At 45.1% G+C, this 26963-nt stretch overlaps 1 protein-coding gene across 2 annotated transcripts in view; it reads right to left on the bottom strand.

Moving 5' to 3' along the window:
- Positions 1-11186, bottom strand: part of CMTM4 (CKLF like MARVEL transmembrane domain containing 4) — a 70833-nt gene extending 59647 nt beyond the window's left edge. Inside the window, exon 1 of one of the 2 annotated variants that reach the window (XM_086689274.1) lies at positions 10694-11186. In XM_086689274.1, the coding sequence (XP_086545400.1) occupies positions 10694-10879 (186 nt within the window). In that variant the 5' untranslated portion in view covers positions 10880-11186. The remainder of the gene's footprint in view (positions 1-10693) is intronic. The other variant, XM_025920799.2, reaches the window with a different exon arrangement.
- Positions 11187-26963: the final 15777 nt, after the last annotated feature.

Raw genomic sequence — 26963 nt, 5'->3', positions numbered from 1 at the left:
TCTCGGGGCCCCATGGAACTGCTGTTCTTTTATTTTAATCAGAGAGCTTTATAAAGACAACCACTTAGGACCCTCAGCCTCAGTCCTAGTTGCAACTTTTTCTTTACACGTACATGTTTGAGTGTGTGCTCCAAGGGCTCCCAAAGAGCTGGCTCGGTGGACCCTGAGCAACCCTCTCTCTCAACATGTTGATCAGGAAGCAGACAACTTCGTTAATAATTAGAGAATCCCTAGTTTTCATCTTACACTTTCCTAAGCAAAAAGCTTGGCAGGGCCTCTTATGGTTTCCCCTTCTCTTACAAAAATCTGCCTTCTAAGCAAATGCTTCTGTTTCCTAGTAGCAGTAGATACCCTTTTAAAACTCACAGTTAAAAAAAGCAAAAAGAATTACAGCGGTATTTTGTTTCCATACTTTCTTCCTAATATTTTCCACTTAGAACTGAGTCCAGAAGTTTACTGGTAAATACACCAATACAGGTTATTTTCCCCTATGGATCCCATATTGTCAAATAATCTGACCTTATAAACTACACTGAGCAATATTCCATTATTTTTCTTTTATTAAACAGTTATGTATACTCAACTGGTTGATCAGGGCCTTACTATGCGCCAGGCACTGTTACAGACCGTGGGGATAGAAGGAAACTTAACACACAACACCTCTGGTCTCACGGTCTAGTCAGGTGGTAAAAGCCATGAAGAAAAATTCAGCAGAGGGAGAGGAAAAAGAGTGGGGACAGAGGTGTCCTACTTTACACAGCATGGTCACGGAAGGTCTCTTTTAAACAGAAGAGAAGAACAACAGTGCTGAAGAACACAGCCAAGTGATATTTTTGGGAGGGGGCAGGGAGCAGAGGGTGCAAGATTATATCTCAAATGCAAAGACTCTGAGGCAGGGGTATGATACTCAAATGTTAATCAAAGCTTCTGATCAACATAAAACAATCTGTACCATAAAATTCTCATCAAAAAAGAAATTGGCCTGATTACTATTTAATGCAGTTATATTATTCTTTTTGAAATACAATTATACCTAGTCCCTCAGTCTCTCAATCCCCCATTTCTACATTAGTAAGTTCTAGGGCTCCCAGGGGACCTCACTCTGAAAACCAGTGACAGACCCCACTATCTAATGTGTGGAGACAAGACCACACAGGAGAGGCACAGAGGTGAACACTGGGCCCTCCTGTGAGAATTTTTCACACAAAAATCGTCCCCATCAAGTTAAACTGCTTACAAATAAAACAAGATCTTCTCCCGAAGGAGGTGTTGCCTTCTAAATTCTGTATCCTTCCACTCATCTGTCCCTTCCTCACCCAGCTGCAGGCCTGCTCTCAGGCCTGGACCACTTTGAACGGAGCCTTTGAAAGTTTAAGTTGGCTTTTTGCCACCACAAGAGATGCTGAGGCCATCCCCTTGTCTGGGGGTGCCTTATTCTCTTATTCTCTCCTGGTCTAGCTTTCCTCCTCCTGGGCTCTCTGAAGTCCCACCTCGCTAATGAATCCAAATTCCAGCTCATCTCACCCTGCTTTTTACTTCTCTTGCACACACAGCCTGTCCCCTGGGGGATACTCTTATTTTCCAAACAAAAATATCAGGACACATTGTCCGTATGTGGGTACTTGTTATGTGAATCACTATAATGTCAATGCTTGGAATATTTCATAATTTAAAGTAAAATCATTAAGAAAAAAAAAAAAAACTCAGGACATACTTACACATAATCTGATGAGACAGCACAGGAAACTGGGACTGTCTGGGAAGGTTCAGGATCTGTGATCACAGTCACAGGCCTTTGACTACAGCTCTGTCCTCTAACAAACAACTTGATTTTCCAAAGAAATCTGACATCACCCTACAAAAGGATTTGAAGCTACTTCCAGCAATAAGGATAAGGAGGCAGTGACAGCAGCTGTGGGTTGAAGGCCAGAACGCTGGCGTTTCCAGGTTATTTCAACAGTGCACGGAGCTAGCAGGACCACCATACAAAATACCCAGCCCTGGCTGTCACACATCCCTCGACCCTTTATGCAGTGGACCACCAATGCGCTGTAGCTCAGGTATTTCCACAACTACCTCTAGACTGGAAATATGACTCTCTTGAGCACCCGAGTAGGCATCCGTTTTACCAGGAGGGGGAAATATCCTGAACCGGGCAGTGCACATACAACCCTGTCTTCCCTCCTCTAAGCATCCTTCTCAAGTGCCATGACCCGGGAAAGGCTCTTTCCACTTTCCAATTAAGAAAAAAAAAGGTCCTCCAGGGCTGTCAAGGAAGAATTGATTTGGCCCCGTGACTCAGAAGGAGTCAGAAGGTCTTCCTGAGCTCACCAGTTCCCACTGGTAAGTACTTGTGGGTAAGTGTACTGGAAACTGGAATAAACTATGACCTTCAGGCATATTGTAGAGACATGCTGACCAATTCCACAATTTTTTTAATGCTCAGAAATTTAATGATACTGCCTTTTGATCTAGTAAAAGCATTCCATGAAATTTAACAAAAAAATAGTCACAAATCAAAAGAAGAGTGAAAGACTTTTACTGAAGCATTCTTCTTATTAGCAAAGAAAAAAAAAGAAAAAAAAAAGGAAACCATCTTGTTGAGCCTTTGGAAAAGAGAAACTCCAAAGATCTCTTCATTTGATCTGTCATACTAAGATTTTTTTTCCCTCATTTCCTGTATGTTACAATTCTTCTAACGGAGACATAACAGACATATTATATTAGCTTCAGACGTACACGATTGAATATTTGTATAACGGAAATGATCACAATAACTCTACTTAATATGTGTCACTATACATAGCTACAAAATTTATTTTCTTGTGATGAGTCCTTTTAAGATCTACTCCCTTACAACTCTCAAATATGCAATATAGTACTAACTATGGCCACCATGCTATAGCACTTTAAAACCCCAAATAACGTATTAACTAATAAAATTAGGGTAGGAGCGCCTGGATGGCTCAGTCGGTTACACCTCCGACTTGAGCTCAGGTTCGAGCCCTGTGTCGGGCTCTGTTCTGACAGTTCAGAGCCTGGAGCCTGCTTCGGATTCTGTGTCTCCCTCTCTCTCTGCTTCTCCCCTGCTCATGCTCTGTCTCTCTCTCTCAAGGAATAAACATTAAAAAAAATTTGTTTAATTAGGGTAAATTCCTTGCAAATGAAAGAAATGTTACCTTTAGCAAATAAACAGATTAATTAAGTGCCTGCAATCTTGCAGAATGCTTGCTTTTTTTTACAGGAAAATGTACTGAAAACATTTTCAAACTTTAAGTTTCTTCAAGAGTTCTATATTGTCTAAATCATTCTCCCTAAGGCCCTCCAAATTACAAAGTAAGCAAAAGGTTAAAGGTTATGGTCAGTATATTTGCTTTCAGGCTAATGTATGTTAAGATAGAGCTAATAACAGGTAACATTTTAATAAATTTTTAATAGAAGATATTTGCATGCGGCATACAATTCAAAAAGTACAAAAAGTCATACACTAAATCTAACTCTCCCTTCCACCTGGCCCTCCACCACTCAGTTTCCCAGCTTGTATCATTTCAGGGATATTCTATAGTGCCCACAGGTTTGTAACACTTTGTATGTGAGACACTTTGCTCAGGATTTTGTATGGGAGGCTCATCAGTGCAAGCAATACTATCATCAGCCCCAATTTATAAGTGAAGAGACCTACTTGTGGCATGAAGTGAACTAGTAACTGGCCAAAAGTCTCATACTCCCAGAACCCATCCCCATCTTCCTACTCCCCAACACAACAAAGGTGACCTGATGTTATGTTGTTCCCTCTTCCCTGAACACTCTCCCACCAACCTTCACCATCCCTTTGCCTGGATAACTTGACTTTCCATATAAATTTCAGAATCAGGGGCACCTGGCTGGCTCAGTCAGTAGAGCATGCTACTTTTGATTTGGGAGTTGTGGGTTTGAGCCCCATAATGGATGTAGAGGTTACTTAAAAAAATAAAATCCTTGGGGCACCTAGGCGGCTCCGTTGGTTAAGCGTCCCACTCTTGATTTCAGCTCAGGTCATGATTTCCCAGTCTGCGAGTTCAAGCCCCATGTCAAGCTCTGCTCTGCTTGGGATTCGCTCTCTTCATCTTTCTCTGCCCCTCCCCTGCTCATGCACACTATCAAAATAAATAAATAAGCATTTTTTTAATTAAAAAAAATAAAATCCTTAATACACTTTAGAATCATTTGTCTCTGTCTTAAGAAACTTTGCAGGGGGGCGCCTGGGTGGCTCGGTCGGTTAAGCGTCCAACTTCGGCTCAGGTCATGATCTTGAGGTCCGTGAGTTCGAGCCCCGCGTCGGGCTCTGTGCTGACCGCTCAGAGCCTGCAGCCTGTTTCAGATTCTGTGTCTCCCTCTCTCTCTCTCTGCCCCTCCCCTGTTCATGCTCTGTCTCTCTCTGTCTCAAAAATAAATAAACGTTAAAAAAAATTTTTTTTTAAATAAAAAAATAATAAATAAAAATAAAAAACTTTGCAGGGATTTTAGGACTGTGTTAAACACAATCAATTTGTAGACAATTAATATTATAACTATACTGAGTCTTCCAATTCATGAACATGGTATGTCAATCCACTTAGGTTGTCTTTAATTTTTCTTCGGTTTTTTGTAATTTTCAGCATGCAGATCCATCCTCTGCATATTTTGTTAGATTTATACTAAGTATTCCATTCCTTTCAGAGCTACTGTAACTGATAGGATTTTTTGGTTTTGTTTTTTCCTGTTTCCAATGATGTATTGCTTTTATTGCTAGGATACAGAAATACTGATTTTTTGTGTGTGTTGACCTTGTATTTTACAACTGTGCTAACACATTTATTAGTTCTAGGAGCTTTTTCTAGAGATTCCCATGAGATTATCTGCATAGACAATCATGCCATCTGCAAATAGGGACAGTTGTTCTCTCTTTCCAATCTGTATGCCTTCCATTTATTTTTCTTGCACTGGCTAGCACTTCCAGTACGATGTTGAGTATCAGTGGTGAGAGTAGAGATTGTTGCTTCGTTCCCCTTAGGGGGAAAGCGTTCATTTTCACCACTAAGTACGTTAGCTGTACGTTTTTGGTAGATGCCCTTTTTTGGGCTGAAGAAGTTCCCTTCTCTTCCTAGTTTGCTGGCAGCATTTATCATGAATGGATGTTGAATTCTGTGAAATGTTTTTTCTGCAGCCAATGACATAATCATGTGGGGTTTTTTTTAGTCAGCTGTTCATATGGTGGGTTACATCTATTGATTTTGGAAAACTGAACCAGTCTTTTACACCTGAGATAAATCACAATTGGTTGCGGTGTACTATTCTTTTTACATAATACCACTGGATTTGATTTCCTGGTATTTTTTTGAGGATTTTTGTGCCCCTATTCATGAGAACAATTGGTCTGTAGTATTCTTTTCTTGAACTGTCTTTGTTGGTTTTGTAAAAATGGATGTGTACTATACAGTTTTCTGAGGTCTGGGATGATAATTTTACTACTTCTAACATCATCAAAGAGTGGTATTAACTTTGCTTTTCTGTTAGAATTAAATTTAAGTCTTTGAGCAGGAAGACAATTCCCAAAGATAACAATAATTCCCTAAGTGAAAATAAGACCATTTTACAAAGAGCCACTTTAAGGTAGATCTGAGAATCCAATGCAGTGAAACCTATTACTTCACCTACATGCCCTGTCACATCCCCCACAGAGCAGGAATGGTGAGGAGCTTTGCCCTACTGGCTGGAGATAAGAAACTGACAAGGTTTCCATCAAATAAAAGATATGTTATTACTCAACCCTGAAATGCAAATACACACATTTGCCTTTGAGTTACCTAAGAAAGCGCCTCTTAACCTCTTAGTTCTTACAATTCCTAAAATGCTCAGTCATTTCTACCCACATTATACTACTGAGAAAGCCAAGACAAGGATACGGTTAAAGAGATTTCACGTTCAGCAGAGCTAAAATTTGAATTTAAACACCTTCTATCACCCAACTTGTTACAAAAAGTCCTAAACACAGGCAATGCAATGTCAGAAGGTCAATCAGGTATGAGAGGGGCTGAAGAAAAGGATCTGAGGCAAAAGAGTTCCTGGGGAGGTCTTTTTTTTTTTTTTAAATGTTTCATTCATTTTTTTTGAGAGAGAGAGAGAGAGAGAAACAGAGACAGAACAAGCAAGCAGGTGAGGGACGGAGAGAGAGGGAGACACAGAATCCGAAGAAGGCTCCTGAGCTTTCAGCACAGAGCCCAGCATGGGACTCGAACTCACCAACCGTGAGATCATGACCCGAGCCGAAGTTGGACGTTTAACCCACTGAGCCACCCAGGTGCCCCAACACATAACCATTTTTTCTGTAACTTTTTATTATGAAAAATTTTTAACACTTGCACAAGTAGAAAGAATAGTGTAAGGAACTCCTAGATACCACCCAGGTGCCCCCAGAGAGGTCTTTTTAGAACTGAAATGCTGAATCTCCTCTTGGCACTTTTGAGAAGCCCCATCTCCTCATTGAGGTGAGTGGACAGGTCTGTTGGGTGAGGGGCAGGCTACCAGAGGAGCTGCACACCTCCACAATGGCCAATGAGAAACTGAAATCCTTTTAAGTCTCACTTAAGTATCTAAGAGTCACCCAAACCATCAATCATCAGGCTAGCCAAAGACCAGAGAAGTGTCCTTGGAATCAAAGTCGCCCTCTCTGTGGCACTCAAAATGATGTGTTCAGGAGGCAGTAAAGAGTACACTGCCAATCAGACTGCTTGGGTTCAAACCCCAGCACTACTACCCACTAGCCGTGTGACCTTGAAGAAGTCACAACCTGTGTGCCTCGGTTTCCTCATCCATAAAATGGGGGTAGCAACAAGAGTGTAAGCTCTCACTAAATGATGCCTGCTGTTGTTTTTATTCAGAAAGTCTTGGCCAATCCAAGACCGGTCCTCTTCTACACTGCCCTAGATCATGGTGTATGTGCCAATATGCCCTTCCCCAAACACCACCACTCCCCTCTTCCACCAACCCAAGAGCAAAACTCTGCTTTCAATCAAGCTGATGGAAAAAAGCAAAAGACCTAAATGAACTATTTCATTAAATGATGTCTAGGAGCTAAAAACCAATAAGCATTCACAGGATCCACATTCACAAGAAGGAAGAAAGCATTTAAATCAAGAGTTTAAACCAACTCTTCTCCCACAAAAAGTACATTTTATTGTTTTATATAACCACATGAGACATTCTCCCCAACTAAGGGATAGGTATAAGTTCCATTTTAAAAAATTTAATCTATGGAAATACACTGATTAATTTTCATATTTTAGATTAGTTTTGCTATCAAAAGCATTCCATTTAAAATATCAACTTAGGGGCACCTGGGTGGCGCAGTCGGTTGGGCGTCCGACTTCAGCCAGGTCACGATCTCACGGTCCGTGAGTTTGAGCCCCGCGTCGGGCTCTGGGCTGATGGCTCAGAGCCTGGAGCCTGTTTCCGATTCTGTGTCTCCCTCTCTCACTCTCTCTGCCCCTCCCCCGTTCATGCTCTGTCTCTCTCTGTCCCAAAAATAAATAAAAACGTTGAAAAAAAAATTTTTTTTAATAAAAAAAATTAAAAAAATAAAATATCAACTTAACTTTTAAATCACTAGGAAGCAAACTGTCTTTAATTCAAATATATAATTGTAATTTGGGGGTGACAATTTCACCAAGTTTCTTGAAAGCCAGGAAATATTAATTGGCAACAATGATAGCAATCTTTTATTGCACACTAAGCGCCTAACACACAAGGCGCTAAATTCTACATGTCACCTCATTCTCTTAATCCTTTCAGGAGGTACAAGCTCGTTTTACAGAAAAACCTCAGCCTTGAGGTTGACTATTAATGGTTCTGATAGAGAACTGATTGCTAGCACCTGTGTGAGGCTTTAACACTAAAATGATATAGAAAGGTAAGTCTGAAACTTGAATGTGCACGTGAATCACTGGGGGAATCCTGTTAAACTTCAAATTATGATTCAGAAGGTCTAGGGTAAGCCCTCCGATTCTGCATTTCTTTCTTTTTTTTTTTTTAAGTTTATTTATCTATTTTGAGAGAGAGAAAGTGCGAGAGCGTGAGGGAGGGTTAGAGAGAGAGGGAGAGAGAGAGCATCCCAAGCAGGCTCTGCACTGTCAGCACAGAGCTCAATGTGGGGCTTGAAGTCACAAGCCAATAGATCATGACCTGAACCAAAATCAAAAGTTGGACGCTTAACCGACTGAGCTTCCAGGCACCCCTGATTCTGCGTTTCTAACACGCTCTCTGATGCTGACAATGCCGCTGTTCTGGGGACCACACCCAAAGTAGCGAGGATGGCTACAGGTTGCAATAGGCCACAAACCACAAAAAAATGTCCATTAAACACTAAAATGAAAAACAGTCAAATTTTTCTCAAAAACAGTAAGTTAACCATAATATAAACTCTAATATAAGAATTATAACATCCAGGGGCGCCTGGGTGGCTCAGTTGGTTAAATGTCTGACTTCAGCTCAGGTCATGATCTCGAGGTTTGTGGGTTTGAGCCCCATGTCAGGCTCTGCGCTGACAGCTCAGAGCCTGGAACCTGCTTCGGATTCTGTGTCTCCCTCTCTCTCTGCCCCTCCCCTTCTCACGCTCTGTCTCTCAAAAATAAGTGAGATTAAAAAAAAAAAAAAAAGAATTGTAACATCCATATTTGTAGTGGGATTTTGAGCTTTGTAACATCTTAAAATTATCTTCATAATGACTTCTTGTTTAAATCTATAGTTCAATTTCCTGGAGCTTTGAGGGGGCTTTTCTCCCCTAAAAACCCTGATTTATATCAGGGCTGAGAAGCCACGTACATGGAAGACTGTTTCAAGTTGCTATAACCTCCAAGCAGGTCCCTTTTTTCACTCACCCATCCTCTTGCTGTTTAAATCCAACACGTTGGACAAATGGCAGAGTTAGGTGAGATTTTAGGGGCTGGGACCCCAAATTTTTCCAGATGAAAAGTAAATTTCTACAACAAAACAGGACCTTACCACAAGGCAGTAACAAATACCACTGGCTTCCATTTCTGGCCTTAGGTGACCAAGTTCCGGCAATGAGATGGCAATTAGCATTTTATACAACTACTGATTTTCATTCTTTTACCAGATCCTTGGAGTGGCAAGTTCTATTTACTTTCAAAAGTCCACAGAATAAACAAAGCAAGGTACTTCACAAGGCCCTATTTTCCACCTGGGTCCAAGTTCACCGTGATCTTTTTTACTCATTTCTGATTATCTGTGCTATACTCAAACACTGGCTAGCTGCCTTTTAAAAGGCAGTTAGACACTACCACCAGCCCTCTCCCTCCCCCACCTCCTCCACTCTCTGCTAGCACCAGTGCCTAACAACAGAACCAACACATCTCTGAGGACATTCCAGCTTACCAGATAAGGTCAGTTTAAAATTCTAGATAGGGATAACCCATTCCATTTGTCTTTCCTTAGAGCCCTTCAAAAATATCCCCTGGCAATCAGCAGAACAAGCCTTTCACCAGAGAGAAAATAGTCTATGATTCTGCAATTTACAAACACTGAGACCTTTATTTAAAGGGTGTCCACATTTTATATTACTCCCAAGGGATGCTTATCTATGGACTCAAGTAAGCACCAGCCCAATGCTTGGAAGAAACAAAATGTACATACACTGGGGCTCCATGCAAATGGCTTCTCGGGCTAGAAGGCTATAAAGTTTTGCTGCCGGGCCTCAGAGGAAGGCCTACCTGTGACAGGGTATAATATTGGGACACAGTTTTCTTCTGAATTTGGAGCATGCCCTGTCCACAAGAGAGCCAGGCAACTGCCCAGAGAGGCTTGTTACAAAAACCATGAAAGAGGGGCAGAGGTGCCAGGCCACTGCCCTGTATACCCTGGAAGCTGAAAACAATTCTGAGAAATGATCTCTACTATCGACAAGTCCGACAGAAAGTTGTCTCTGTTGCCTCCAAAACTGGCTGTCCTCCTCGAATGATTTAACTCTGGGTACCAATTGGGCAATGCCAGCCACCGTGCTGGGGCGGAGGATTCAGGGATGCTGGTTCTGTCTTCTAGGTTAAGTAGGCGGATTCAAACCTCTGCGGTATAAACTGGAGACTTTGGGGGTTAGATCTGGGCACCCCCACTGCATCTAGGCTACATGCTTCCATTCAACAAACATTTACTGAGCGTCTGCCCTAAGCCCGGCACTCTGCTAGGTGCGGAGTTGGAAGCCAAGCCACAGTCCCCAGAAGTGGAAGCAGACACAGAGAAGGGCCTTCAGGGGAGGTGTAGGTTGTGCGGGCCCCGAAAACCTGCCACAAATTGCTGTGATCAGTAGTTAATCGGGGGTCAGCATGACCTTCGCGCCGGGCTCCGCGGACCACCAAGCCCAATAATGAAAAAGGCTCGCGACAGCGAAGGCGGGAGTGGACAGGTAGGCCCGGGGGCAGGTGTTCAGGTAGGAGGCGCACGCCTGAGGCTGCAAGTCTGGAGAGGGCAGGGTCCCCAAGGAAGGTGGAAGGGCGGCCCAGGACCCCGCGAGGAAGAAGGGGGTGCGAGGAACTGGGGTCTGGCCCCGGGAAGCGGGTGCGCGGCGGCGGCCGGCCGGGCCTGAGCCCCCGAAGCGAGAGAGGGGAGGGAAGACTCCCGGCTAGGCCGCCAGCCCGCACCTGGGGCCCCGCCCGGCACCTACCACTTGGGCGACCTTGAGACAGCCGAGCGCTCCGCGCAGGTAGTCAGGGTCGCAGCGCAGGCCGGCCAGCCCGCGGCGCTGGCTCACCGGCTCGGTGGTGGGCTGGTACGGGCTGCTGGCGCCCGAAATCATGGAGGTGCTCGAGGCCTCGCCCTCGAAGCCGTCCAGCTCCTCGCCGCTCCGCATGCTGCCGCCCGGCCCGGGCCGCCTCGCGCGGCCGGCCCCCGGCGCCCGGAGCTGGCCGGCTCAGCGGGGCCGCCGCATCGCCGCCGCCGCCGCCGGACTGACCGCCCGCGGCCCGCCCCGCCGCCGCCTCCTCCTCCTCCTCTGAGCCCGCCGCCCGGCTGCAGCCGCGACTCGGTCAGCTTGGGATCGGCTCCCGCCGCCTCGGCAGCGGAAAGGGAGGGAGGCGGGAGCAGGAGGAGAGAGGAGGCGGGAGCCGGCGGAGCGGGCCGGGAGGGGGCGGAGCGAGTGCCCACCCGCCAGCCGCTCGGCGGCGCTCCGCGGCTAGGGCGAGACGGAGGCGGCCACCCGCGCCTAGGGGCCTCGGGAGGCGGGGCCTCGGGGCGGGGCGGGACGCCGTCTCCTCGGACCCCGCCCTCACCTGCCTGTGCGCAGGGGCCCGGGAGGCTCTCTGCAAGCCCTGCCATCCCCGCCTGCGAGGGGCGGGGGTCGCGGGGACCGAGAGGAATGGGGGCTAAGGGGAGGGTCTAAGTGGACTTAAAGGACACGGAGTTGCTTTCCCAGGGCGCTACCTTAGTTTCTCTTCTGGAGGAAGTGGGGTTCTCTGCAGGTAGGCTGGGAGACTTACCGGCGAAGACCAAAATGTGCTGTGCGAACCCTGCTGCCAACCGTGATTGGCCCAGGGTGGGTCTGGCGAGAGGAGTCCAAGGGTCTGGGTTCCCACCCTGGACGCCTTGCAACAAGCCAGTACAGAGAGGCCAGGGACTGAGCGCGGCGGTAGTGAAACTACAGTGAGTGAGGGGTCGCTCAGCACGGGGTCTGCAAGACATACACGGTAAATACTTACGAATAATTCCCACTTTAAGTTCTACATCCACCGGCCTGACCGAGGAGGGGCGCTAGCACATTGTAGACCCTCGATAAGCAACAGTAGTTGCCTCTCAGCTGACAAGATTTTGTAATCGCTATCTAATCATCAAGTCAAGTTAAACACAGATTTTTGCTCTGACGGGCATTAATTAAGAACCAATTTGCAATTCAAGTGTGAAGGCTAATTTTAAGCTTAAGTAAAACACTGACTTCTAAGAATTGTCGCTTTGGTATTGAACTCTTACACACCACAAATATTGAGAGCTTCCCATGCTGTAGGCACTGAGGAAGACACTTGAAGAAAGTATTATTGTTCCCATTTTACAGAAGGGCAGACTAAGTGTGGCGAGTGGTAGTAGTTTGTCCCAGGCCACACAGTTTGGTGGTGAGTGGAGCCCAGGTTCCAACTTTTTACACCACACAATATTGCTTAATATATAATTTAGATAGTTCACAATATAATTGGTGAACTCCAAGCTGAGATGCAGTAAACATCATAACTAACAAGATTTCCATTTAAAGGGTTTTCATCTTTGGCTTACCAAAGATGGGAAAGACAGTATTTCTAATACTCAATTCAACCAACAAATCTGTATTGGGCACTTACTATGTGCTAAAAAATATACTAGGAACTGGAGATAAACTGCCAGGTAAAGACAGCAAGTTGGATGTAGGCCTTGGCCCCTGTTGTTTCCCAAAATCCCAGTGAAATGACAGTTACAGGGATTGATTGATTGATTGATTGATTGATTTTAGGGCATAAAACCACTGCAACAAAGAATGGTAAAGAAGACAATGGCAACAAAGTTGGAATCAGAATAGCAACTAGGCAAGTGAAAACTGACTTAGCAGCTCCAAGAAAGCTAAACCCTAAAATGCACAGGGAAAGGCTGAACTGCAACTTACATTATATCACAGAACAAAAGGTTCTGGGATGGGCAGCACCAAGCACATGTAGAAGTGGAGGTGGAAGCAAGGAAAAAAAGAAAAAAATCAGTTGAAAGTCTTTTTAAGAAGCAATTGGATCCCTGAATCTCTTCTCATGCCCATCCTCCAAGACTGGAGTTTTATTCTCTGGAGAAGATAAAACAGAGTCTCTTAGCTAGGGATCATGAGGCACAGTTGAGGACAGGGGTACTATATTGAAAAGTGTGTGTGTGTGTGTGTGTGTGTGTGTGTGTGTGTGTGTATCTCCTAATAACTAATGCTAACTAATATGAAAGCAAAAAAAAAAAAAAATTAAAAATTCATTAGAATTAAAGAAAAGGAAATCTTACAGGAAGTAGAGCCGAAAGACAAAGAGATGGAAAATGAGAGAAAATATAAGAAAATTAGAGGAATAGACCGAGAGAATAATAGAATAGTAAGACTTGCATGGAATTAAAATCAAGAAAATTGGAGGGAAGAGAACATAAAATAATAATTTAGTAACATTATTCTGAACCATAGGACATGAGTTTTGGATTTAAAGGACCCACCAGCACCCAGCACAGTGCCCAGCACAGACTTGCACCCATGCACATTGGACCGGCAAGGACAAGATGCTCAAAGCTCCAGAGAGGAACAGAGCAGGTTTCATTATAAAAGATCAGGAATCAGAAAGGCATCAGACTTTTCTACAGCAACTTTGGGCGCTACAAGGAAATGAAGCAAAGTCTTCCATATCCTGAGGAAAAATGATCCTCACCTTGAAATCTGATTCCATCTGGAGTATCAATCAGGTATGATTGATGTCTCTTTCAGACATGCAGAGATTCCCTTTATCCTTTTCTTAGGAGACGGCTGGAGGACACCATCAGAACAAGGATTTAAACCAAGGAAGCAAAGGATGCAGGATCCAGCAAAGGGTGGGTGCAGCCTAGAAAGAGGTGGTAAGGATCACAGGGTGAGTGGGGCAGAGGCCCCTCTGCATCAGGGCTGTGAGTCAGCCAGCCCAGCCTGGAGGAGCCAGAGGCTTTGAGACACTTCTTCAAGATGAAATTAATGTGTTGAATATACAGACAGAAAGATACATAGTTTGGGGAGAGTTTTGAGATCAATTAGGGATAAACGTATAGAGAACTAAGCAAATATTCATATATATTTATTAACTGCAGGAAAAATAAAAGGATGCAGAGAAAAGAAGTATGGTAAATCACATGGCTCAGTTGTCAATAATATTTGCATAACTATAATAACGTAAACAATGAATGCTGATCTAGCCAGAAGTTAGTAACCCTTGTAGAAAGGAAAGGATAGAGGGACAGGATGTGTGCAGGTGTGATGAGAAGGGCAGTGTGTGCAAGAGATCTAAATACTCATCATCTATTGTGAGAGATCAGTAGATGCTTAAAACTGAAAAATCAAGAGGTAGCAGTATATGCTTGTTAATTAAAAATATAAAGAAAAGTACAAAAATAATCTTAAAAGTTTCAAAGCGTTGCCTCTGGGGAACAGGAAATGTTAACGAGGGTTATAGGCCTTACAGAACTATTTGATTCTCTTAACTGTGTGCACATATAACTTTAACAAAAATAAAAGCTAAGTTGGGGTACCTTGCTGGCTCAGTCGGTGGAGCATGTGACTCTTGATCTTGGGGTCATGAGTTCAAGCCCCACGCTGGGTATAGAGATTACTTTAAAAAGTAAAATAAGGGGCGCCTGGGTGGCGCAGTCGGTTAAGCGGCCGACTTCAGCCAGGTCACGATCTCGCGGTCCGTGAGTTCGAGCCCCGCGTCGGGCTCTGGGCGGATGGCTCAGAGCCTGGAGCCTGTTTCCGATTCTGTGTCTCCCTCTCTCTGCCCCTCCCCCGTTCATGCTCTGTCTCTCTCTGTCCCAAAAATAAATAAACGTTGAAAAAAAAAAATTTAAAAAAAAAAAAAGTAAAATAAAATATTTAAAAAAAATGAAAATAAAAGCTAAGTTAAAGACAATTTTTTAAAAAGGAACTTGAGACTCAGTGGTGAGCAAGGCAGATGGAGTCCCTGCCAGCAAGGACGTGGAGAGTAAGTATTAAAACCAGTAAGTATAGCGGAGCATGTGCTGAGTATTGTTCACGGTGCTATGGGAATTTCCAGCAAGGATTTAACTGAATCTCTGGATCAGAATTTCAGCTGAGATTTGAAATGTGAACAGCAGCTAGCTAAGCAAAGAGATGATAAGGGTTGCTGGAAGAGTGTTCCAGGCAGAGGGAACAACATGTGAAAAGGCCCAGAGAAGAGGCTCAAATGCAGAATTCAGAGGGAGGAGGATGGCAGACAAGACCTGAAGCTGGAGGGAAGCCTCGGGCTGGTCCCTGTGCAGTCTTGTGGGCCATGCGACAGGGTGGACTCTGAACAGAAGAGTATTAAAGGGGAGAGTGGCCCAGGAGGCCTGACTTTTAGAGCTCTCTCTCTGGCTTCATGAGGGAGAAGGATTGAGCGGAAGCAAGATTAGAGGCTTCCTCCAGTACTTATTAACTGTTCCCTGTTCCTGGACACTAGCCTAGTTTATTTTTAGTTCTGGGGACAGACTCAAAATTTTTACTTCTGGTTTTTAACAGAAGTTAAACAGACTTCCAAAGGATGTCGTTAGGAATCCCACATAGTAATGGTAGGTAAAACTTGGTATTATGGTACCTTCCTCAGTTTTAAATTGTAATACATCATGAGTCTGTGGCTGTAGCTGTGCCTCCAAGTGTCTATCAGTGCTGAGATCAAAATGCAGATGATAAATGATAGAGAGGCTGGCAGCCTTCTGACAGGTCCCTGGGTTTCAGGGCCTGGTCCACATATCCAAGGCTGACTTAAGGCAACCAGACTCAGGGAGCCTGATGAATAAACCAGATGTTACTTTACTAATTGCTGCCAGCGGATAGACTCTGCCAACAATCATATTGCTGATTCATATCTCAATCCCTGAACTCATCCTGAAAGAGCTGCTCAGAGTATATAGCATCTTTCGATACGGGCTATTCCCCAGGTTACCCTGGCTCACCTTGATCAGGCCCAGTCCCACCCAAGCCCCTGAGCCTCTCATTTAGCTCTGGGCTTGGTTCCCTCCAAGGGCAACCACCTCCAAGTCTGGAGGCCTCCTCACTCTAGCCCCCCTCCACAAGCACAATGATTCCATGGACTCATGGAAAAAGTTCTAACCTCAAGAGCATTGGTCCTACAAGGACTTTAGTTCTAAATTCCATTAAGGACTGGAAGCAAACAAAACACCTTCCCAAATGGTGGTCCCTGGTGTTCTATACCTGGAGGCAGTGCCTAGTGTTGCTGAGGGGCGGGGGGTTCACATTTCACTTCATTTCTTACTGAGGTCTCCCTAGTGCATCTCTGTGAGTGTTGCAGATGGGCATAGTTTTTCCTGTAATGTCAATTAAGCAATAGATCTAATCTACTTCTAACAAGCTCAGTAATTAGCAGGATCCCTACAGACTTCTCCCTCAAACAAAAATACAGACATTGGTGGTGATGTAGAATATCTCAAGCATGAAGTATATGGTGGGAAGACAAATTACGTTTATCATGAACAATTATCAATGTTGATATCATCCTTTTTATTTTTTTTTTTAATTTTTTTTTCAACGTTTTTTATTTATTTTTGGGACAGAGAGAGACAGAGCATGAACAGGGGAGGGGCAGAGAGAGAGGGAGACACAGAATCGGAAACAGGCTCCAGGCTCCGAGCCATCAGCTCAGAGCCTGACGCGGGGCTCGGACTCACGGACCGCGAGATCGTGACCTGGCTGAAGTCGGACGCTTAACCGACTGCGCCACCCAGGCGCCCCGATACCATCCTTTTTAAAGTTTATTTACTTAGAGAGAGAGAGATTGGGAGACAGAGAATCCCAAGCAGGCTCTACACTGTCAGCACAGAGCCCGATGTGGGGCTCAAAACCATGAACCGCAAGATCATGACCTGAGCTGAAATCGAGAGCCAGTCACTTAACCCACTGAGCCACCCAGGTGCCCCATCAGTGTTAATATCAAAATGAACCAAATGCACAAGAAAATCTTATGTTTAATGTCACAAGACTAACAACTTAGTTTGAAACAATTTCACTTTTAAACAGCCTTTCAAGGAAAAGTACCCATACAAATTCCTTGTGTCTGAAGGATTAGACTCAAAGATGTAAAAATAAACACGCCATTTTTGTGTTTGAAAGAAGCAGATGCCCCTGTTGTCCCAAGGCAGGGGTGGGGGGTAGTGACCGGACCCCTCCGGCTGTGCGCTGTGCTGCTGTGCATTCCCACATGCCTGGAGGGAGGGCTGGGCCTGGGCGAATTCCAGCCGGGAGCAGTTCAGATGCTGCAGCCCTGAACCGCAGTTAACTGCTGCTTCTGAAAAAACTTGTCACTCCAGCCAGAAAAATGCTCTCCAAGTCTTCTCTAAAAATAGTGCTTGCTGGGATTTTCCAGTTTGACATTCCTTCAGTTCCTATGACCAAGGACAACTCAAGCCAATCCATCTGCGCCCCTTCCCGGAGACTCCGGTGGAATCCCACCCTCCGTGGGATGCCAGTTTGCAGGTCCTGCTGCCACCAAACCCTGCGGGCACTTGATGATTTGGGGAAAGATTTGCCTGCTCGCCAGCTGCCTTGCTTCTCCCTGGCTGCTCTCCACCTTCTCTTCCCGTGGCAGAGAAGGGGGAATGGTTTTCTAGAGAAGGTGGAAAGTGTGACTGTAAGAAAACGTGGGTGCTGCCTTCCCTCCAGTACCCGTGGTCATCCCAGGCCGGATGCTGACTAAACTAGCCTGGGAACTTCGGAGAGTCACTGCGGTAGCCAGGGGGTAACATACATAAACCAAACATTTGCTGATGGCCCGATTCCATGTGCCGGCCACTGGGCCACATGCTGCAGCCTTGAGTCTCTCACAAAAGAATTGTGGGGGTAGCCATTGTGGGACCAGAGTGGGCATGCTTGCTTCCATCTGCCTAGCATCTATGCCCCTGCTTCTAAGGATAGCACCCCCACCTTGTTCTGGACTGCTCCTTCTCTAATCCAACACCCACCTCCCACCTCCCTGCTGATGCTCACCTAGGAAGAGTAGGCACTTGACCCAAGATTGATCAGTCATGGTTCCCTCCTACCAGGGTGGTCCTGGGATGTGAGTTAAGCCAATGAGAATCCTACCCTGGGCTTTTTCTCTGTAGAACACAGAGGTATATACAAACTTCAGTAAGCACAGGAATCACTCAAGAAGATTTTTTTTTTTTTTTTGAGAGAGAGAGAGAGAGCATGAGCAGGGGAGGAGAGAGAGAGAGAGAGACAGAGAGAGAGAGAGAGAGAGAGAGAGAGAGAGAGAGAATCCCAAGCAGGCTCTGCACTGTAAGTGCAGCGCCCCACACAGGGCTTGAAGCCACAAACTGTGAGATCATGACCCAAGCGGAAATTAAGAGTCGCTTAACCAACTGAGCCACCCAGGCGCCCCTAGGGGTAGATTTTCAGGACCTCCTGAAGGGTCTGATGCTTAAGCCTAAGGTGTGGACAGGAATCTGCTGCTGCAAATATCTATAGGACAACAAGGCCAGTGCAATTGCCTGGAGTAGGAGAGGTCAGGGAAAGCTTCAAGGAGCTAACGTGGGTCTTAAAGGTGAAATAGGAATTCACTCATTAGCATGTGATCCTGCCACCTGTTCTACCTTCTGGAAGCAGTCTCATTGGCTGACCTATATGGTCCCAGGCTCTCCTGACTTTCCTCCTACCTCTCTGGCTGCACTTTTCAGTCATCTGTATAGGTTTGGTCCCTGGAGTTCAGTGTTTCTCAGGGTACTAGCTTCATCACCTTTCCCATGACTTGAGACCATCCTCCTGAGCTCCAGTCACTTAGATCCAGTGGCCCACTAGATATTACCCTTGGGTGTCCTGAATTCCACGAGGCTAAAACATAATTCATAATGCCACTTGCTGGCCCCCCAAACCTGCAATATGAACACCCATTCCTTTCTGAGGCCAAGGAGGAGGAGAAGGCACTTTTAAAATGCATTCCATGTACCAGACATGGCTCTACTTGGTTGTCATAAATTAACTCATTTAACACTCAAAATAGCACAATGAAGAGGGCTAACTCCTAGTTATCCTGTAGGGCTCAGGCTAGATGCCAACTCATCCAGGAATATCTTCCTGAGCCCCCAGGCTGGGTCAGATGCTCCTGCCCTGGCTTCCACAGCCCCTTGCATCAAAGTATGTACTACACGATGTATAACTCGCTGTTTACCCACCCATCTGCAGCTCTTCCAGACCATGATCTGTGTTGTGTCCTCTGGGCCTCGCCTAGGGCCAGACGCGGGGTAGGCATGCCAGTAACCATTGGGGGAACACAGAACTATAGTCACTGGCTGTGTAACCTCAGAAAAGATGTTAACATCTGTGGGCTGTTTCCCCGTCTGTCAATTGTGAAGCGTTTAGAATGGTGATGGAGACAAAGTAGACACTCAGCAAATATTCACTCATTATTGTTGTCATTATTCTGAACAAGCAGGACAAGGCATTCTGGAACAAGGAGCTAGCCTGAGCAAAGGCCTGACAGAAAGGGATTCATAAAAAGGTGAGCAGACGGAGTTTGTGTTCAGACAGGGAGGGTTGAAGGGTATGCGAAGGGCAAGAGGAGGGATAGATGAGCAGGGTAGGTTGGGAACACATTGTAAAGGCCCCTGCACTCAGGTGAGCCATTAGAGTTGAACTGGGCTCTTTAAGCAGGGGACTGACCCGATCAGATTTGAGTGAAAACAAAAGTACAGATAAATAATTCAGTCTTATCTTCTCTATCAAATGGGTAGCAGTCTCCGTTACGTTAAATAATGGATACAACCCTTTAAAAGAAAAAAGGTCTCAGAGCCCCCAAGAGAACATCTGTGGATGCCTAGGGATCCCCAGACCCATTCAAGGAAACTCCGGTGCAGCCAGAAACATCCCAAGAGTTCAGGGAGTCTGATTCTTGAAGGGGGGACTGGAGGTCCCCGGATTCGTGGGCACCTGAGCTAAGCCTCAAAGGATGGACAGGCCTTAGGTAAGTGGTCAAAAAGGGCAGGAAAGTATGATAGTAGGACAAGCCTAGGGCAGAGTCTGGGAGCTCAGGAGATTAGAGGAGGGAATGAAGTAGTGGCAGAAGGACGTATTTAGTAAAGGAGTCATGGGGGTGGAGAGGCCTGAATGGTACACAGCTTTTGATCTTTAGCCTGTGTACATGGGCCGACTTGAAGGCTGTTTGTTTTAATTCAATGTATTTACTTGGAAACAATCTCAAAATTACAAACAAAAAAGCCTGTAAGTACAGTAAAAAGAACTTCTTTTCCTCTGAACTATTTGAAAGTAAGCTGCCAACCTAGTATCCTATCACACCCAAATACTTTAGTAGTGCATACGTCCTACAGAGACATTTTCCTCCTTTAGCAGAATACAACCATCAAAGCCAGGAGATTATGGACACATTACTACCATCTAATCTTTGGATCCCATTCAAGTTTTGCCAAATGTCCCTACATCTTTGTAGCTAAATGATCGCAGTAAGGATCATGTGTTGCCTTATTATCTTTTTAGTCTCCTTCACACTGGAACAGTTCCTCAGACTTGTCTTGACTTTCACGACCTTCACACTTTGGAAGATTACAGCCAATTATTTTGCAGAAATATCCTCCAATCTGAGTTTCTCTGATGTTTCCTTGGGATTAGATTCAGGTCATACATTTTTGGCACCCTAGAAATTATATGCTTCTCAGTACAGCCTATCGGGAGGCACATGATTGAGGTTTGTCCTTTTACTAATGATGTTCACTTTCATAGTAGCTGAGGCTTGTATCTACAAGGCTTCTCCACTATTAAGTTACTCTTTTTATCCCTTGTAATGAACACACCTGAGTCAATTTAAGAATCCAAATAAATATTGATTGTAATGAATTATAACCCACTGAATAAATCATATAAATTGAAATGCTGATGAGAAATGGAATGCCAGTTCTGACGTATAATTTATTACTTTATATCAAATATAGACTCATGATTTTCTATTCTTTTAATGAGTTATAATCCATTATTATTTTTTTAAATGCTCAAATTGCCTTTGAATTAATTAGCAAGCTGATCAATGTGGGTTTTTTGTTTTTTTGTGTGTGGTTTTTTTTTTTTTTTTTTTTTTTTTTTTGACATCTCCCTATTCTTTGAGCTCTTTCTTACTTTCCAGCACAGATCTCCCAAGCTGACACTTCCCCTGCCCCGGTTCTAGAATCAGCTATTTCTCCAAGGAACCCTGATTTATTTTACTGGAGAATAGTACTTAGGAGCCAAAATCTAGGCATGAAGTATGCTCACTTGGGCTGTTGGTGCTCCCAGACCCTCTCAGTGCAGATAGCTAGGGAATATACATATGTATATAAATACACACATCTGTGTGTGTGTGTGTTTGTGTGTGTGTATTGAAAACCACGAGTTTACCCTAATGTCTCTAGCTCCATTCCAATACTCTAGTTTTCTATTTCCATTATTTATTACTCTTCCCATTATTTGTTACTCCCTTCTCTGGCAGTGAGAAGCCTGGTTATCATCTTTCATACATTAATTTACATGACCGATGCCCCCATATGTAACCACTTTCCAATCTCCATCTCTCCAATCCCTCCACAGGTGCCCTCCTACCATATGATCCCATATTGGGCCCCTCGTCTCACACAGAGACTCACTTCACTGGGCTCAGGTTCTGACACTCCATGCGATGCCCTCCTTCCTCCTTCTGGATGGATACCTGAGTCAGGCCAGCCTCCCCTGGGTTTGCTGTCTTCACACCACTTGGGCTCTGATGCCCTGTGCCCTTCTCCTAAGATGCCCTCTTCACCCTGAAAAGAGTTTTTGTTTGTTTGTTTAACACCTGGCCATTCCCTCACCCCCACCTATAGGGACATTCTCTTCACCCTGCTCAGGTTCCAGAAACCACCTTTGGGTCACCATAGCTTCCCACCCCAGCCCCAGACACCTATCATGCTCTGCCCACCTAGACTTTAGGGCCAGGGGTGCCTGGGTGGCTCAGTCAGCTAAGCATTCAACTCTTGATCTCGGCTCAGGTCAGGACCTCATGGTTCATGGGGCAAGAAGCCTGCTTCGGATTTAGTCTCTCCTCTCTCTCAAAATAAACTAAAAAAAAAAAAAAAGACTTTAGGGCCAAATCAGTGGGGACGGGGAAAAGTGCCAGTGATTTGGGGGTTTGTTTTGAGCAAAGATGACTGTGGTGTTAGACACATTGCTTGCCTTAGCTGTTGCTCCCAGAGGACTATTAGTCCTGGAGGGGCAGAACCTACCTTGTTTACATTATCAGCAATATCTCCTGTCACCCAATCATGCCCACTATTCTTTGGAAGATGGCAATGGTTGCTGAGGAGAGGCAGGGGGAGGCCCCAAGAAGTCACAAACCTCAACCACGTATTTGGAAGCCCACGCATGCAGATGGCAGAGAGCTGCCTTGCCCAAGAAACCAGGCAGTTGCCCAGGTGATGGAATTTATAGTGTGTTGAAAGCTTGTCTGCCCTAAAATAGCTCTCTTGCTTGGTGTCTAAACTAGCAATTTATTTCTTCGTATTTAAGGCCTGGTGTTTAGCACTGCCCCTGCTGGGGAAAAGTGTGCAGATTAGGTAGAAGGCAGCGAGACAGAAGCAAGGACACCTGGATTCTCAGTCCTAGCTCTGCTCCCTTCCTGTGTGATGGTGATGAGTAACTTCCCAACCTGGGTTTATTTCTCCATCTTGAAAGTGGTGATTTCCAGCACTAAGGCCTCTCTCTCACACAATCGGTTCAGGGCTGGTTCTATTTCAGGACCATCTGCACACTTGGCACTGCAAGAGGCACTCACCTCAATGCATCCAGCCTCCCTGTGAGATATGAGGATGCTAAGATTCAGAGAGGTCACGTGTCTCAGTTGTCCACAATTACACAACTGTTAAGTTCTGGAGCCAGGACTCAAACACAAGCCCACCTGACAGCCCACGTGTCAGGGCTCGGACTGTGGGCTACAGTTTTCCTTTTATGTCAGAGCAGTTCCGGTTCAGCTCAGTGCCAGAAATACTTATGGTTCTGAGCGTGGGTGAGAACCATCTGGCAGAGTGGCTGGTTTGAGGCTGTTTGGTGATGCCTCCCTTGAGGACTCGAGCCAGAAGCGAGACGTGTGCCGGACTGCCCTTTGTGCCTGTGACCATGCCGTCCACAGGAGTCACAGAAACCCACTCCCGGGGGCAAAATTTCCCAGGGGGTGTTCCTATTATGGCAAACCTACCAATTTACAAATGCTGATTTCCCTGGGAGCAGGGAAAGTGAGAGGGAAGAGAAGGTGGGGCAAGGGAAAGGAAACTGAGAGTCCACACAGAAATATCACCAGAGTCCAAATTCCAACAGTCATAAAAATAGGGATCTTGACTGAGCCTTAGTAGCCCTGCATGTGAATGTTCTCAAAGGGCATTCTGTGGAACCTGGAAGATGTCCATAGTCACAGCTAGCTGGGAAAGCCAACACTTGAGCCCTTCTGAAGAGCTATACCTACCCAGTTACCCATAAAACAAATCGGAACAAGAATCTATTGGGGTGTCTGGGTGGTTCAGTCGGTTAAGTGTCCCAACTCAATTTCAGCTCAGGTCATGATGTTGAGCCCCGCGGGGGGCTCAGTGCTGACAGCATGGATCCTGCTCGGGATTCTCTCTCTGCCCCTCCTCTGCTCACATGTACATGCTCACTCTTTCTCAAAATAAATACACTTTAAAAATATAATTAGTTCGTGGGGATGCCTGAGTGGCTCAGTCGGTTAAGTGTCCAACTTCGGCTCACATCACGATCTCACAGTTCAGTTTGTGAGTTCGAGCCCCACACTGGGCTCTCGGCTATCAGGGCAGAGCCCACTTTGGATCCTCTGTTCCCTCCTGGGCTCATGCTCTCTCTCTCTCAAATATAAATAAACATTAAAAAAAAAAAAAAAGTTGGGGTACCTGGTGGCTCAGTTGGTTAAGCATCTGACTTCAGCTCAGGTCGTGATCTCACGGTTCGTGGGTTCAAGCCCCACGTCGGGCTCTGTGCTGGCAGTTCAGAGCCTGGAGCCCACCTCAGATTGTGTCACTCTTTATCCTTTATCTGTGTCTGTCTTTATCCCTCCCCTGCTCATGCTGTGTTCGTCTCTCAAAAATAAATAATAAACACTAAAAAAATTTTTTTAAAGAAAGTAAATAAATACATGAGTTCAAAAAATAATTTTTAAAAATCTATTTAATTTAGTTTAACCTTGAATCTTTTTTTTTTTAATTTTTTTTTTCAACATTTATTTACTTTTTGGGACAGAGAGAGACAGAGCATGAACGGGGGAGGGGCAGAGAGAGAGGGAGACACAGAATCGGAAACAGGCTCCAGGCTCTGAGCCATCAGCCCAGAGCCCGACGCGGGGCTCGAACTCACAGACCGTGAGATCGTGACCTGGCTGAAGTCGGACGCTTAGCCGACTGTGCCACCCAGACGCCCCTAACCTTGAATCTTCTAATCCCATTTGACCACCTAAAATTTGATATGCCCAGAACACACCTTGGGAAACCGAGATTTAAACTTTTACAAATGGAGAGAGGAATGTCAAGAGCAAAGCTACCCGGTGAGGGGCAGAGCCTGCACCAGAACCAGCGGCATTCTTGTGCAGTTATGGCAGTGCAGGGCAAATCCTTGCTGTTTGTTCCCTCCTGTACTGTGAGAGAGAACATGCCTCTAAGATGGGTTTTCAGGGTGCAAGCCACTTAACATTAATTGGAACCTCTGAAATACCTTCTCAACACGTATGTATTATTTGTATACAAAGTCTAAACAACTAGAGTGTTTAGTTTCCTATATACCCCCAAGTTTAATTCCAGGATAGCATTTGTTAGCTGATTCTGAGTAAGTCAAAAGTGGATTCACAGTAAAATGGCACCAAATATTTTAAATATCAAGGACAGATGTTAACATGCCACAGTCTCCTGGCAGATGTACAAGCACCGCCACTCTTTAAATCATTGCCTTAAAAAAGGACAGTTTTAAAGGGAGTTCTTCCCCAAACAAAAATTAAGATGCTTACAATCTGAAGTTCACATCTTGCTTGCCTTTTCTAGAACTTTAAAGAGTTCTTTCAAGAAGCTGACTGGGTGAGATGGGTTTGGAGGGGAGGCAGGGTGGGGGAAGACAGAGAAGACTGATGATCATTTACAAATGTAAATTCAGTTCTATCCAAGAAACAAGTTCAATTAAATGTTCTAGAAAAACCTCACATATGAAGATATCTTAAAGGTCTTGCAATTTGAGTCGCTTAATGAAAAGATGGAACGAACACAAAGTTAAATGTTAACAGTACTCTGGAAAAAGATTTTAACTTTACCCACATTAGAATTTCTTAAGATTGGAGGGGCGACTGGGTGGCGCAGTCGGTTAAGCGTCCGACTTCAGCCAGGTCACGATCTCGCGGTCCGTGAGTTCGAGCCCCGCGTCGGGCTCTGGGCTGATGGCTCAGAGCCTGGAGCCTGTTTCCGATTCTGTGTCTCCCTCTCTCTCTGCCCCTCCCCCGTTCATGCTCTGTCTCTCTCTGTCCCAAAAATAAATAAATGTTGAAAAAAAAAAAAAAAAGAATTTCTTAAGATTGGAAACACTAGAAAGGTTAGATAACTCCTGGCTAAAATGTTGTCCAAGGTTGGGGAAGGGACTTCATGACCTCAAACTTCCCACACAGAACCCTAGTCCGGCCTCTACTGGCCTCTCAAACCCCTGCTACCTCGGCAGTGTCTCCTCTCCTCACGCTGCAAGATCCCCTTAGAACCAGAACCCAGGGAGACTTCTGGGCTGCATCTCGGCTATGTTCTGGCTCTTTGTACCAGCAGGGTGCACTGGCCATCCATGGTGAGCTTTTTGGCTTCTTCCTTCCTCCTGCTCTCAACCACACCGCTACAGGCCTGCTGTTTCTCCTAATCAGAATGCACCACCTGCGCCTCAAGTGGCAGAGCATCAGGATGGCACTTTGCATCCTTGTGGCTTATCTGCAGGCCTTGAAGGGTAAGAAATACAGTACTAAATAGCAAGCACTGTCCTTGCCTCCAGGATCCAGGGTCAGATGTGGCATCCCATGGGAACTGCACCAGGTGAGTGGTTACAGGTTGTCCATCCCTTCTACCTGTATTCTTTATAGATGAGATATTTAAACTACAAAATGTGAAATGCCACAAATGGAATGGGTAGATTCTCCACAGGTACAAATGGAGTTGCTGGAACAATGCAGAGTTTCCAAAAGGTATCTTCAGGGCCAAAAATCACATTGAAGACCGACCATATGCCAAGTGCACGTGTACCTCCTCTACTATTCACAATGACCGCAAAGAAATTTTATACCACTTTTACAGAGAAAGCAGGCCCAAAAGGGATGAAGTTCCCCAGTTTGGGCTGCTTTCTGGTTCTGCTTCTTAATCAGTTCCTCATCTGTCCAAACTGTACTTGCCTGGGGCGCCTAGGTAGCTCAGTCAGTTAAGCATCCAAGTTCAGCTCAGGTCATGATCTCGCGGTTTGTGGGTTTGAGCCCCATGATGGGCTTTGTGCTGACAGCTCAGAGCCTGGAGCCTGCTTCAGATTCTGTGTCTCCCTCTCTCTACCCCTTCCCTGCTTGCGCTCTCTCTCTCAAAAATAAACATTAAAAAAAATTAAAGTGGTAAATTTTATGTTGTGAGTTATATCTCAATAAAAAGAGAAAAGGATGGTTGGTTGAGAGGGCTCCCACTCATGAAATCTAGGGCAATGTGAGCATCAAAAAGAATGAGTTATTAGATTGTAACACTCTGAATCTAAAAATTCACAGTAAAAACAACTACCCAAAAAGAGCAGAAGGAAGAGAACTCCTTTTTATAGATGAATGCCGGCTAATAAATGCAGGAGGAATGATGGGATAAGAAAATTATCACTTAAGACTCCTAATGAGGGGCGATTGGATGGCTCAGTAGGTTAAGCATCTGATTTTGGCCCAGGTCGTGATCTCACAGTTCGTGATTAAAGCCCCACCCCACATCAGGCTCTCTGCTGTCAGCGGAGAGAGCTTTGGACCCTTTTGTCTCCCTCTCTTTGTGACCTTCGAGTGTTCTCTCTCAAAAATAAACAAACATTAAAAAAAAAAAAAAAAAGACTCCTAATGAGATAACGGATTTAGGCAAAAAATCAGCAGCAGGTGCTATAACCAACGGGTAAAAAGGTGGCTGAAGACCAAGATACTCAATAGTACCACCCACAGTTTACTGGA

The sequence above is a fragment of the Puma concolor genome, chromosome E2 (genome assembly GCF_028749965.1).
Source record: "Puma concolor isolate L17-30 chromosome E2, mPumCon1.1.hap2, whole genome shotgun sequence".
Lineage (NCBI taxonomy): Eukaryota > Metazoa > Chordata > Mammalia > Carnivora > Felidae > Puma > Puma concolor.
The sequence above is the reverse complement of the archived record's forward strand: the minus strand, read 5'-3'. Positions and strand labels throughout refer to the sequence as shown.